This window comes from Triturus cristatus, chromosome 2_2 (genome assembly GCF_964204655.1).
Source record: "Triturus cristatus chromosome 2_2, aTriCri1.1, whole genome shotgun sequence".
Taxonomy (NCBI): Eukaryota; Metazoa; Chordata; class Amphibia; order Caudata; family Salamandridae; genus Triturus; species Triturus cristatus.
This window is the reverse complement of record NC_140582.1, coordinates 1,078,692,631-1,078,707,549: the sequence shown is the minus strand read 5'-3', so window position 1 is coordinate 1,078,707,549 and position 14,919 is coordinate 1,078,692,631. Positions and strand designations below refer to the sequence as shown.

Sequence of the window (14,919 nt, the reverse complement as noted above, 5' to 3'; positions counted from 1 at the left end):
AAAAACATCAAAAGAAAACACCACTACACTTTTCGTTGCTATCAAAACTACCCTTACCAAATGTTATTTAAATAAAAAGGAACTGTAATCTTAAAATATTATCACGTGTCCTTCCACTGAGAAATATAGAAAAGAGTAGGTGTGTGTCTTCACACAATATAACTAACAAGCAAAACTTTGCGCCAACACCGAATCTCAATGCAAGTCCAAGAAAAAAAGTAAAAGAACAAAATCAAAAAATAATCACATTGTAATCAATTTTAGGCTGAGGAAGAGCACTGGACTTTTTTCCTTACTGAGCAGGCCTCACATTAGCAAGGAACCAACGTTCACGGGTGGCAAACAAAGAGGCTGCAGTGCACCACACAGCAATGACATTCCACCATGTCATTACGCATCCGAGTTGCTTCAGGTTCTTTCCTCCCAATGTGCAGCTTTGTTCTTCAGTTGTAGCGCTTTCAACATACACAATGTCCAATATTCACAATATAAGTACATTTGGAAGACAAACACTTGCATGGCAGTCATTAGGAACAAACAATGTTCTGCCTGCTGTCTTTATATATGAAATGTATAATATCATTTATCAACAATACCTAAGTCGCCAGCAGATTTGATGTCAATGTTGTCAAAACCACTTCCAATTCGGACAATTATTCGTAGTGCTTTAAACTTCTCAAGGTCTTCGCGGGTCAAGGTGATGGTGTGATACATAAGTGCACCCACTGCTTCATTTAGTACCTATAATAAAAAAAAACATAATAATTATACAGGCAGTTAGTATGTATAATGCGTGTAACCTAACACAGTAAGATACTGTCGCCTTTTCTCGTGGAGCTTGCAAACACGTATGGTCGTTTGAGATATATTATTGATTTGTAATATGTAACGTTTTGATTCTAATCAGGTTTGTGTTAATGTCAGCAAGGTTTGTTCGGAGAATGCTGGTGGCTTCCAGTTGTGCTGTTAAAGCACGTGGGCACAGTTGGCTGCAACTCACAGACTGACCAGAATCATTCACATGTAATGTTAAGTAAATGAGTCACCAGTAGTCCGCTTTGACCTTGAGAGCGCTATGAATGGCACGTTTGTCCTGAAGGACAGCTCTTGGTCCACATACCCTGACCCAAGTGCTTGCCCATTTATTATCAATTGCGGGGGGCCACTGCGAGGCCACCATGAATAGACTCATTGTAACACAGGCCAACAAGATTCCCTCACCCAACAAATGCAACAGATTATTTTTAATTTTTGGTGGAACTGGTCTCATGTTAAGATTTATTAGCCTGTTTCGCAAAAAATGCAATGCTGATAACGCAAGTCCGCATTACACGGAAACTGTAGGCAAACATTTTTAACAGGGTCCCCTAAACATTTGAAATTATTTTCAGCCACAATCAAGCTGACAACAATTATACTAAATATTCATGTATTGAAGAGTCTCGAATCCTAAAAGCTTGCCAAGCACGGTCAATAGGAATAAAAGATTCTCAATTCTTCACCCCTAGACAGACTGGTTCTGAATCTAGAATGATTGCTTGAATAGGCCAGTGATACTTCAGTGATGTAGTGAAAGGACGGCTAAAACAGGCTACTCACACTGAGAGCACAGTATACTTGAGTGAGCTAGTGCCTTTGATAGTATCGTCACTAGCATATGTCGGTAAACTAGTGACGGCAATGGTCATAGGGGGACTACTTCAGTAAGCTAGTGATGCCAACATTAATAGAAGCACTACCACATTGGACTAATGGCATAGTGGAAGCAAAACCACAATAAGCTAGTGGTGTCGATGCGAGTAGGCGGCCTTTCAAATCCTCACAACTTTCCTTTCCGACAATGCTTGACTCTGCATTTCTTGAAGCTCACCCGTATAAAACGTATAAAAAGGGCTGATCATCACAGGGAAAGATCTTGCAGGGAAATCTCGTACATGCCTCGGAACCAATTCCTGTCAAATGGTCTGACCATTATCAAATTCCTTTCGAATTTTTTCTTTCTAAAACCAAAACCCGTACTCAACCTTAAAGGCCTTACATCGTGACTAGAAACGGTAACTGCATTAATCTTGATTAAAATAGATTGCCATGTTGAGGGTAGCTGAGACCCAATTATAAAGCTCTATAAAACTATCTATACTTAATGTTGGGGGAGTGAAGTATACCAAATTATGGATAGCCCTTGCGTCGGGGGAAGCAAAAAGATAAATTGCAAAGCTTTGCAGGATGGGGGCCTACATTTGGAAAAAAGATATGGGCTGGTGCATGTTGGCAGAACATCAGATCAATGAAGGCAGAGCCTGCCCTCAGAAATGGGCAACAATTTGGTGCCCATGGCAGTCTCATATGGGGCTGCTTTCGTCCAGGTAGGAACTGGTCACGACACAGTTATTATAAAAGAAAATGATGACTGGATTTATTTTGGTAAGACAGTGTTAGAAATGGGATTTCTGGTTGGCTAGGGAAAGCGCCCAAGCCAGGCAGAAACCACCACAATAGTCAGGGCAAGGGCGTTACACTCTGAAGATAACCCCTGCTCACCCCTTGGTAGCTTGGCACGAGCAGTCAGGCTTATCCCAGAGGCAATGTGTAAAGCGTTTGCGCAACACACACACAGCAGCAACACACTAGGCATACCACAAAAGGAACTCCATACAAGGGTATATAAAAATAGCCTTTGTATTATCCAAAACACATTAGAATCATAATCACACAATATACACTGTGCCAAGTGGCACCAGATAGTAATTCACAGGGGATTATATGCATGACAGAGCCATTCGGGCTACTGTCAGAACTATTAGATCTCACTTAGTAGTAAAATGAAAACAACAAGGAACTACTGGCAGCACAGCACTTCGCATATGCAGAACATTTTAGGCATAACCATCACATCTCCTATTTGGAGGCAACAACCAGTACTCACTGGTAAAGGTACACCTAGCATAAACACATTAGGCCTAAACTCTGAATTAGACCCCGTGCACCACAGTAACTCTGGTAAGGTGCACAGAGCTCATTAGCCCCTCCTGGGCGTAAATATCACTGTTCTCGGGCCCAACAGCCCACCATGTCCAGAAGAGCCCACTGGCCATCAATGTCACTCCTAGCGCCTTTGGGCTCTCTCCCCGAACTGTGTGGTGGTCTGGTGAAGGTTTCTTCCTCCACCTTGGTTTGGGTGCCTCCGTCGAGGTTCACCCTGAGCTTCCCAATTCACAATGAGGCCTCTGCCCCCAAATTGCCAGGAAAGAAATACCCACATGTTGCAGCTGCCAGTGCTCTCGAGGTGCAGCTGTGAAGTTTAGCTTTTGCACCAACTGTGCCTGGGGAGCCCCGTTCACCGGGCTCCTCCTTGAGCCTTCACTCAGCACCCAGAGTGCTGTGCCTACCCCAAATAGGCACCCGTAGTGCCCAGCACCCACAGGGCTCAATTTCCGCCAAAGATTGTGACCGTGCCCCCAGCCAGTGCGATAGGGACCAAAAATGCACTTGTGTCACCCAGGCACTCACAACGTGCCTCGTAGCCACCACTCACCAAGGCTGCTGCTTCTCACGCCACCAGGACAGGAAGCGGTCACAGGGGGGAGCTCCCGAGGCTAAGGTCCTCTTCTTCCCGGGTCCAGTGAGCCTGCAAGGCTTCGTCTTCCGGTGTGGCTCCACGGGGCTCCCCCCACGCCAGACACCAGCACGCCGGGCCTACTGCCTTCTCTCGGCATTCTTGGGCCAGCCCTGCCCACAACCAGGTGCAATCACGCATGACTTCCTCTTGGGGGCAGGAAGAGCCTACGAGGCTCCGTCTCTCCTGCCAGCCGGCCCCGCCCAAAGTCAGGCTCTGCCTGACTTCTGCCTGCTTTGGATTTACGGGAAATTGCGGAGCGAGGTCTCCGCGGATTTTGCCATTTTCCAGCCACGGTGCCCACCGCAATTTGGCAGATGGAGCCCACTCCTTGGGCTCAAACGCCAGGCACCCAGTACCCTGCTCTGGGTAGGCTACTAGCGCTGTCACAGTCAAGAGCGCTCCTGCACAGGCAAAGTTGGAGCCCCACTCCTTGGGCTCAGACAATAAAGATGTAGCGCTCATGAGGGGCTAGAATCCAGGCGTTCAAAAGGCAAAGCTGGGCCCAGGCAGGCCAGCTCACAGGGCCCTGCAGCAGAGGGACAGTCTCTCGTGGCGATACCTCCTGGGGCCCAGCAGGTAGAGCAGCACCCGAGAACAGCACACTTTACATGGGGTCACAGCCCCAATATTTATACTGTGTTTTCTTTGTTCTGCCCTGGCACAGGGCTTGGGGAACCAGTTGCAACTAGTTCGGGGGGGTACAGGAGCACTTTGTGTACAGTGCTTCTACTCCCCTTTGTCAGGTGGGGGCTCGGTCATCAGACACACCATAGGGGGGGCGGAGCCAGCATTCACCTAGGCAGGCACAGACCTGGTCAGGGTACTCCTCCCACTACTCCAAATGCAGATCTGCGTATTCAGCCTAGAGCTGACTCACCCTGCCCCTCTGGAGCCACACGCCTCACCAGCAGCCCCTGTCACTCCAGAGCCAGACATGCAATACACATCAGGCAGGCAGAGACACATAGCACACAGAAATGCCAACTTCTAGAAATGGCATTTCTAAAATAGTGATCATAAATCTGCGCACACCATTACGCAGCATTTATGATCACTATTCCAAACATACCAAACTTGACCACGCTGCGCCTATCATATCAGGAATTACAACTGAAATACTTATCAAGGAATCCCCAATGCATTCCTATGAGAGGGCAGCCTCACAGCAGCGAGAAACCAAAATGGCTGTTTGTCACTACCAGGACATGTCACACACTTAAGGTACATGTCCTACCTTTTACCTACAATGCACCCTGCCCATAGGGCTAGCTAGGGCCTACCTTGGGGTGACAGACATGCAGTAAAAGGGAGATCACAGACGTGGCACACACTTTAGGTGCCACCATCACAGCGGCAGTCACACTGCGCACACAGGCCCTGCAATGGCAGAAGCCGGAGACAGGTTTGAAAGGCTACTTTGGTGGGTGGCGTAAGCAGCACTGCAACACTTAATTTACTGGCCCCGGGTTTATTAGATACCACATTACTGGGGACTGATAAGTGAATTAAATACGCCAAACATGTGTAACCAATCTTACCATGTTTACCACAGAGCGCACAAGCACTTTACACTGGACAGCAGTGCTAAAGTGCCCAGAGTCCTAAAACCACCAACACCAGGTCAGAAAAAAGACTAGGAAGGCAAAAAGTTTAGGGATGACCCTGCAAAAAGGGCCAATTCCAATAGATAGGCATGAGCCTACCATGCTTACAAGCAAATGTATACTGACGTTCATCGAAATAGGGTGTCACTCGTTAGTGAAATGTTTTTGTTTGTTATTAGAAACAATAAAAATGATTTTATTTTAAATTCCGATACCTTTCAGCCTCACCGGACTCTAAAACTTCCCCAACCTAGTGCCTACCTGGGGCACAAATTCAGCAGCTAACCTTTTTAATAACACATTTAACAGATATTATGGACGATTTAGCCCCCTCTTAAAGAGAAACAGAACAAGAGCATACATTCATGGTACGCTAAAGACCTTAATGAAGAGAGAATGCATCACCCTTATTCAGTGCTACTGGCAACACCCTTTTAAGTCGAACCTTGTATTCTGTCGCAGCTCTAGGCGCACTTACAAAAAACATGTTTGAAGCCAAATCTGAATCTTTTAGTACCCAGATCGGGTTTGCTAGAAATATACCAAAAAGGTTTTTTGAGGTTGTCAAAGCTGCAGATATGCCCAGGGCTGCCTGGTAATACGAGAACCTGGCACGAAGAGTGTAGAACCTGCCCACTTCTTTGACACCAGGATCAAAAATGCTGATACTTCAAATATCAGGGCTCCCACCACTCCATACAGTACACCTATAAGGTAAATCACCAAACAAGTGGTCTACTTTTAGGGACATCTCCCAGCCTGAGCTTTTCCACATCATCTTCAAACTTAAGCCCTCCCATCACTTTCTTGACTCCTTCATGCCCACCCAGATAAACCAATGTGCAATGCCCTCATACTCCATTAGACCAGCCTACTTAACCTGTCACTAAGACAAAGATGTTTCGTTGTGGACAAGTTACAAATGTGATATATTTATGTACTTTTATGGTTATTAATTTGTAACAGAAATAAAAGTTAAACAGCAAGGATGCTTTCCTGAAAATTGCACAATGTACCTGTTGTGAAATACACACAGGAGCAAGCAGGTATTGTTGAATGCTGTATGTTTATTAGCAGGCAGAACCGGTGACCGTACGAAACAAGGCACCAACTGTCTCTCTCCTAGTTCATCGGTCTCCCAGTCAAGAACCCTGTGAAGCCGTGCAGGCATTACATGCATGGAGACCCGGGGCAACGCTGGGTGGTAGGAAATTTGTGTCAGCCCGGTGATGCCACAACTTTCCCACCCAAAAATGTGTGGAAAAAGTGATTTTTTCAGCTAAAATTGAGGTTTGCAGGGTATTCTGGGTAAGGAAACGTTGGGGGATCCACGCAAGCCATACCTCTCTGGAAGCCCCCGCGTGTCTAGTTTTCAGAAATGTGTGGGTTTGGTAGGTTTCCCTAGGTGGCCGCCGAGCACCGGGCCAAAAACCCAGGGGACCCCCTTTGCAAAACCAGGTCGTTTTGTGGTAGGCAACTTTGATGTACGTTTTGGGCACTGGACCGTCGCGGTTACTTGTGTCTCCCACACGTGTGAGGCACCGTTTTTATCGGGAGACCGGGGGGAACACTGGGTGGTAAGAAATTTGTGTCAGCCCGGGGATGCTACAACTTTCACACCCAAAAATGTATGAAAAAAGTGCATTTTTCAGCTAAAATTGAGGTTTGCAGGGGATTCTGGGTAAGGAAACGTTGGGGGATCCACGCAAGCCATACCTCCCTAGAATCCCCTGGGTGTCTAGTTTTCATAAACTTGTGGGTTTTGTAGGTTTCCCAAGGTGCCGGCAGAGCTATGGTACAAAAACAACAGGTACGCACTTTGCCAAAAAAGGGTCATTTTTCACTGCGAAATTGAGCTGTGTCCACATTGTGTTTTGTGCCGTTTCCTGTCGCGGGCACTAGGCTGACCCACACAAGTGAGGTACCATTTTTCTCGGAAGACTTTGGGGAATGCGGGGTGGGTGCAAATGTGTGAATCCACACTTTCCAGAACTTTCCACCACAGAAATGTGCGGGAAATGTTTTTTTTTGCCAATCTTTTAGGTTTGCAAGGGATTCTTGGTAACAGAACCTGGTGGGAGGCAGTCAAGTCACCCCACCCTGGATTCCCCTGGTTGTCTAGTTTTCAAAAATGTATAGGTTTGCTAGGTTTCCCTAGGTGTCAGCAGAGCTAGGGTTCAAAAACAACAGCTAGGCATTTTGCCAAAAAAGGGTCATTTTTCACCCCACCCTGGATTCCCCTGGTTGTCTAGTTTTCAAAAATGTATAGGTTTGCTAGGTTTCCCTAGGTGTCAGCAGAGCTAGGGTTCAAAAACAACAGCTAGGCATTTTGCCAAAAAAGGGTCATTTTTCACTGCGAAATTGAGGTGTGACCACGTTACGTTTTGCGCCGTTTCCTGTCGCGGGCACTAGGCCGACCCACACAAGTGAGGTACCATTTTTCTCGGAAGACTTTGGGGAACGCGGGTTGGGTGGAAATGTGTGGATCCACGCAGATTCCAGAACTTTCCACCACAGAAATGTGGGGAAAATGTGTTTTTTTTGTCAATTGTTTAGGTTTACGTTTGCAAGGGATTCTGGGTAACAGAATCTGGTGGGAGGCAGTCAATTCACCCAATCTGGATTACCCTGGGCGTCTAGATTTAAAAAATGTATAGGTTTGCTAGGTTTCCCTAGGTGCCGGCAGAGCTATGGTTAAAAAAATACAGCTAGGCACTTTGCCAAAAAAGGGTCATTTTTCACTGCGAAATTAGAGGTGTGACCACTTTGCGTTTTGCGCCGTTTCCTGTGGCGGGCACTAGGCCGACCCACACAAGTGTGGTACCATTTTTATCGTGAGACTTAGGGTAATTCAAATTTGTGAAGCAACTGTTATTACCTATTGACTTTCGATGCATTTCTGCCTTCCAAATGAAAGACATCGTGTAAAAAAGAAGTCATTTTGAAAAATGACCGATAATTCTCATGCTAGTATGAGTATTCCCAATTTCGAAAATGTGCAAATATCTTATGTTTCTAAACTCTATAATTTGATCCCATTAAAGAAATACATAGGTGTCTTTCATACCGATTTTTCCATGTATACATTTTCCCACAATAATTGATATATACCCGGTACTACATAAAAATCCATTGCAAATTGCTGCTCAGTTTTTGACTCTGGGTTCGTCGGGTTCTTGGTGAACCTACAAGTCCTATATATCCCCACAACCAGAAAGGTCCAGCGGATGTAACGGTATATTGCTTTCAAAGAGCTGTCATAATTAGAAGAAGTTACAAGTGAAAACGTTGACACAAAAGGCTGTTTTTTCCAACAAATTTTCAATTTTTCCTATATTTAACTGTTAGTTTCTATAAAGAAACCTTGATGGATTTACACAAATAACCCCTTGCTGAATTCAGAATTTTGTCTACTTTTCTAAAATGTATAGCTTTCCAGGATCCATAATTGCTTTCATACCCATTTCTCCCATTAACTGGAAGGAGGTTGAAAGCACAAAAATAGCAAAAATGCCAAAACTGTGTAAAAAATGTTGGTTTTCTGACAAAAGTCTGTCATTCCCTAAAAGCTGGGAAAATGATGATTTCAGCCACACAAACCCTTTTTGATACCATTTGCAGGGAAAAACCGAGACGCTTTCATTTGCAGCCCTTTTTTCCAATTTTTCCCCCCAAAAACAAATTTTAGCTGTATTTTGGCTAATTTCTGGGACCCCTCCAGGGGAATCCACAAACCCTGGGTACCATTACAATCCCCATGATCTTGGAAGAAAAGGACGCAAATTTGGTGTGGATACCTTATGTGGTCAAAAAGTTACAGGGGCCTAAGCGCGCACTACCCCAAATAGCCAAAAAAAGGCTTAACACAGGGAGGGAAAAGGCCTAGGGGTTAAAGGCCAGCGAGAGTTCTTGGACCACGTCTTTCCCAGTTTCCCTTTTGACTATGGCCCACTATTATGAGCGGCAGGAACAGGAACTGAAAGGCAGGGAGGATAAGAAGGTTAAAGAATTAAAGACAAAAGTTACGTTGGCTCAAATATATGGTCCACCATTTAGGAGAGGTGGAAGAGGCGGGCGTGCAATGTATACACCTGGAGTGCCCCCTCTCCCTCGAGCAAATTTGTCCCCTTATCAGTGTGCTTATTGTAAAAAGACTGGGCATTGACGTTCTGAGTGCCCTCTTTTGCGAGGTCAGCAGTATATGCAGGGAAGTGGCAGTATAAGAGGACGCCCAGGGAATTCAGGAAGCAGGGGAGGTACAGGATCTCACCCCAGATTTGAAGCAGTTGAACAAGGACCAAATTACTCTAATACTTTTGATAGACGAAAACAATATCAAATGTCTGATTATTCTACTGATGCCCTTGCGGATTCCGATTATGCATAGGGATGCCTAGGATAGGGTAAGGAACCGGTTGAGGTGCCAGTAGATCAAATGGGTCCTTATGTTGACGCAAACGTCTTGGGATCTACTGATCGGTTTCTGGTTGATACAGGGTCTACACATAGTTCTCTGTCTAAAAAATGGTTCCTAGGACTCACATCTGGTGCAATGATATTGATAGGATTCGATGGGACACCTACACCTAGCCCACTTTCACAGCCACTTGAATTCAGACTTGATGAATTTACTGCAGCATGTCCATTTTTGCTTTCCACTACCACACCGGACAACATTGTGGGTATCGATATGCTTAAATATTTTCGTGCCACAATACGTTGTTCTCCGGAAGGTGTGCGTGTTATTTTGAATGACAAGAATCCAATGGTTGAGATATTTTGTCTGATCAATGAGGATGTCGCTCTGGCATCCTTATCCAGTACTTTGTGGGCTAAATCAGATACTGATGTGGGTCAAATGGTTATTCAACCTGTACATATTCAAGTAAAGGAGGGTGTGTCATTGCCTCGACAGCCACAATACAAAATATCCAGAGAAGGTGAAGAAGCATTAGCACATATTGTTCAGGATTTGATTAACGTAGGGGTAGTGGAAGAAGTCCCCTACAACACTTGCAATAGCCCTATCCTTCCTATTTTGAAAAAAGACACCGACACTAAAATCTACAGATTCATTTTTGATTTGCGAGAAGTTAATAAAATTGTAGTGCCCCAATATCCAGTAGTTTCTGATATCACTACACTTCTCACTATGGCCCTCCTACTGCAACTATATTTTCGGTGATCAATTTGAAGAATGCTTTCTTCCCGATACCCATTCATCCTGACAGCCGTTATTTGTTCCGGTTCACCCTGAAAAATGGATCATATTGGTTCTGTAGAGCTCCACAGGACTATACAGAGTCCCAGCATTTACAGTCAGGCATTGAAAAGGCAGCCGGATTCTTTTCCAGTACCCAAAGTGGTGGCCCTTATCCAATATGTCGACGATATCTTGTTGGCTGCAGATACCCCTGAGCAGTGTGAAGAAGGAACACTGTTATTGTTATCATTTCTTGCCTCTCACAATCACAAAGTCTTGCGAAAGAGATAGCATTATTGTAGACAGCAGGTTACCTATTTAGGTCACCTCCTGTCTAAGGAAGGACGTGCACTCACACCAGACCGCCTTCAGGGCATTTTAGACACTCCTGTAACCCACACTTAGAAGGATGTTTGTGCACTGATTGGCCTCACTTCTTTTTGTAGGCAGTTTTTCGCACATTTTTAAACCTTTATTGGCCTTTTTGACTAAAGACACTCCGATGCCCCTCCCATGGACTGCTGAGTGCCAGAGACTTCCAACAGTTAGGCCAAGCCCTTTGTTCTGCACCAGTATTAGGTACCCCAGACATGTTGATGAGTGACTATTTGTCCCAGTTAACTGACAGCTTGTCTTCTATTTATCAGCAGGTGCGGGAAGCTCTTCCTTCGTGAGCCGTGCTGTGCTGACAAATCATCGCAACATTTTGGTCACCGAGAGAGGACGAGCTGTGTCACCTGAAAGACTTGAGGAAGTCTTCTCGGACCACTCCATCCCTGGTACATCTAGATGTCTGCTTCGATCCAGAAAGAAAGGCATTTCATTGCACAAAGAGACTGTTTGAGCCACTGTCCTGGGTGGTTAAAGACTGACTACAAAGGGGGGTAGTCTATTAGTGACTACACGTCTCAACGTTAGTAAAGAAACCAACGCCTGCCTAGGACCTTAGGGCATCATCTATTTTTTGCAGATGAAAATGAGCTCGCCTTGTTCTAGATGTTATTCTGGCTGATCAAGGTGGAGCATGCTGTATCGTCGGATCCAGCTGTTGTGTCTTCACGCCAGACAATTCACTTTCTGTATATGCAGCCATCTCCAAGCTACACTAAATAGCTACTGAGATACATCAAAACTCATGAACATGGACTTGGGCTGGATGGTTCTGGAGCGTATTTTCTGTATGGGGTCTAAAAATATTACCGGCCTTATTCATAATTATTGCAGTTCTCTTCTCTTGTTGTTTATGTATCCAATGCGGGCCAATGCTTTGTTCCCTCTGTATTTCCACTTGTACAACTTGTCTACTGTAGGAAGGTGGAATCGGACTGCATGGTTACCCGCACTTTTTGCCTGGTGTTTTGCTGGCTTTCGACTTAGTTTGACTGGGATCCTGCTAATCAGGACCCCAGTCTATCAGCTTTCTCCCTAAATTGGTTGTTCATGTACTTAAGGTACACTCCAGATTGGATTCGGGGGTACTTTTATAAGTCCCTAGTATATGGTATACTATATACCCAGGGCATAGGTACCCCAGAGGTCTCTCAGGAGCTGCAGCATGTATTATGCCACCCCTGGGAGCCCATTCAAAATGACACAACAACTCTGCTACAGCAGCCTGTGTAAGGTGGTGCATGCACCCGTTACTTAGATATAGGTTCACTATATCTATCCACATCACTGCACATATAAACCTATCAGTCACCCCTATGGCAGGCCTTATCAATCCTGAAGGCAGGGTGCTGGGTTTTATGTGAGAGGGTGCCCATGCATGAGCAGAGCCCCTCTGCAGCTTTCGGAACCTATATTCCAGGGTTGTTTGTGATGCAGCCAACCATATATACTTAAGTGCATTATAACCTCGCGGTAAATGCCAACTTTAAAAAGGCTGCATGGAAATATGTCGTGTTTGGTGTCAAACACCTTGGAATCATACCTCCACACCAGTAACTGGTGTGGAAGGTATGATTCCACCCTACTAGAGGGAGAAATACAACCGCACCGGTACACCTGGTACCAACTTCACAGACCCTAGCATCACAAAATGAATGCTGCCAGCCACAGACACAAGTCTGCCCTCCTGCTGCTGGACGAAACTCCGGCAGGGGAAGGCTGGACAATAGGTTTCCTGTCACAGGGAGGTAGACCGGTTTCAGTGTATTGGGGCTGGGTGGGTGCACTAGAGTGCTTGGATGTCTGCACTGGGGGCACATTTGGTGTCCCTGTGCATAGTCCAGCTCAAACTGGTTGCAGGGGCTCTCAGCCCCTGCTCTGGCACGAAACTGGACAAAGTACATGGGTGTAGCCACCCCTCTGTCCTGACCCTTCCATAGGTGAGTCCCCAGAGTTTGTCCCACCCCTTCCTTGGGTGTAAAGTAGGAACCCCTGGATACAGGACTTCAGGGCTCCGAAAATTGTGCAACACAGGAGGTGGGTTCCTAAGCTTCCCCGAGGCCGACCAGTGCTCTCAGCAAATCTGAGACCCGAAGCCCTCGTGGGGACCGTGCAACCCGAACCCCTGGACACCGTGCACATTTGCAGCAGCATATGCTTTTTGGCGATCCCTGAGGCTGTGCTTTGGGCTACTTTTAGTCCAGACACCGAGCAGTGATTCCACCGAAGATTACTGGCCTACACTCCACGAGGGTTCCGTGGGCTGGTATCTTGTGATTCCTCTCGAGGTCCCTTCGCAATTCCTGGTCCGTCGACCTGTGGGTCCCTGAAAAGGGTATTTTAACTTTCAGTGGGCTTTCGTGGTTGCTCCAGACGTGTCCTGACTCTCCATCGCTTGGGGAGTCCACAGGACCTTGCTGGTCCATACCGAAGCATCTTTTCTCTGACCGCGTGGGCTGCAGTTGCCAAGGCTTGTTGGTCTCCAATCCGAACACTGACCCCCCCCCCCCCCCCCAGCACTCGAAATCCTTCGTGGGACAGCTCGCCTGCGGACCGTCTCCTGGTTCCCTTGGCTGCAGAGTCAAGCTTCACCTCTTCGCACCCGACATCGGTGGGCATTCGTCTACCGAGCCCCTGGTCACTGGCAAGTGACCCAGAATCTGTCCCCTCTGCTTTCAGGTTCTTCTCCGCTCCGATCCAGGCTTTGATCACACCGGACACTTTTCCTCTTCACGGCAGCAGCACTTTGCAGCATCACGCCAATGAAAACGACCAAGATTCCCGACACCATTTGACACCTATGCACCCGGCTTCCCTGGGTTAGGTAACACGAGTACTCCGGTGCTCACATGGGTGCTGGCCTTAGTACCTTCTAAGTTTGAAAGGGTTTGCTCAAAGTCCTCTCCTAAGTGTCCTTAAGCTTTAAAATTCCAACCGCGACTTTCCCATAGTATTGTACGGAGCTCGCAGCTGTGTTCTCACACTGCACGCGTCCCCCGTGGGTCCCCTGTGTCACTACCTTGGGTGGGTCCTTGGGGTCCCAGCGATTCTACGTGCTCTAGGCACTGTCTAGTCAAGTCGTGGTTGTTATACCACTTTATTAATATATGGTTTGGTCTCCCCCTGGGGCCCACTGTGAATTGTGCTATTTACTGTTGTTCTAGTGTATTAATATTGTGTACCTTGTTCTCTAATCTCATAAAGAGGTTAGTAGAGAGTGTTTAGTAATAAATACATATATTTTATATATATATACCTTGTGTTTCAAGAGGTTATAATCTGGTAAACCAAGCTGCTTTACATTCCTTCGAAACTTGGCCTTAAAGCTGCTCTCCATAGCCACCACTAGGATAGCTTTCAATAAAGGTTGTTTTTAACCTAATCATCAATAAGGGTTGTTTGGACTGGTACAAGGTGCCCACTTTAATTAGTGGACAGCATGTACCAGGCCAACTTCTCACATCTACCATCTAAAACGAATGTCCAAAATGTAAATGCCCGTTTAGCAATAGACCGAGAAGTCAGCGATAGGATGCTGATTGATATACATGACATTTATCGTACCCCTTTAGAAGCATAAGAAAATGTCTTAGCTTATGCTAAAAGGGTTGTCTGTGGAAATGTGTAATATTTTACTTAGCATAAGCGACATTCATTTTGGCTGTGGTGTCAATTTCGTTTCCTTCGTTAATCTCCTGTCCTCTGCTGCTCGTCTTTTCACTCTGCTTGTGTTATCTATTTTAGTTGACTTCCTGAATCAGCTAAAGCAATGTATGCGCTTGTAGCTGCCAGTGCACCTGGTCATAGATGTTAACTGTCGACCATTTACTGCTGCCATAAGCATTTCTGCTCCCCCTCCCACTTTGCTGACCACGTAGTTATTCATCTGCCCTAGTTTGCTGATAACTATTTCTAAAACTTGTTCTTCCTATTTCTGTTCATATGCTTACACTGCAGAAAACCGGTATAAAAGGGACCACGGTTTGTGAATTCAGTGTACTACCTCATGCAGCACGAGAGTGCTGTGTGGATGTGGTCCCACTCATGAGTGATTAATAAACTTGTTATTTATTCAAACTCCAGTGCTGATCCCTATTTTGTTG

General features: G+C 45.9%; 1 protein-coding gene across 11 annotated transcripts in view; it reads right to left on the bottom strand.

The window, feature by feature from the left end:
- The window catches only part of CTBP1 (C-terminal binding protein 1), a 2,306,313-nt gene that overhangs the window by 224,631 nt on the left and 2,066,763 nt on the right, over positions 1-14,919 (bottom strand). For all 11 annotated transcript variants that reach the window (XM_085642592.1, XM_085642594.1, XM_085642593.1 and 8 more), the window contains one exon: positions 597-741. In XM_085642592.1, coding sequence (XP_085498718.1) covers positions 597-741 — 145 coding nt within the window. The remainder of the gene's footprint in view (positions 1-596; positions 742-14,919) is intronic.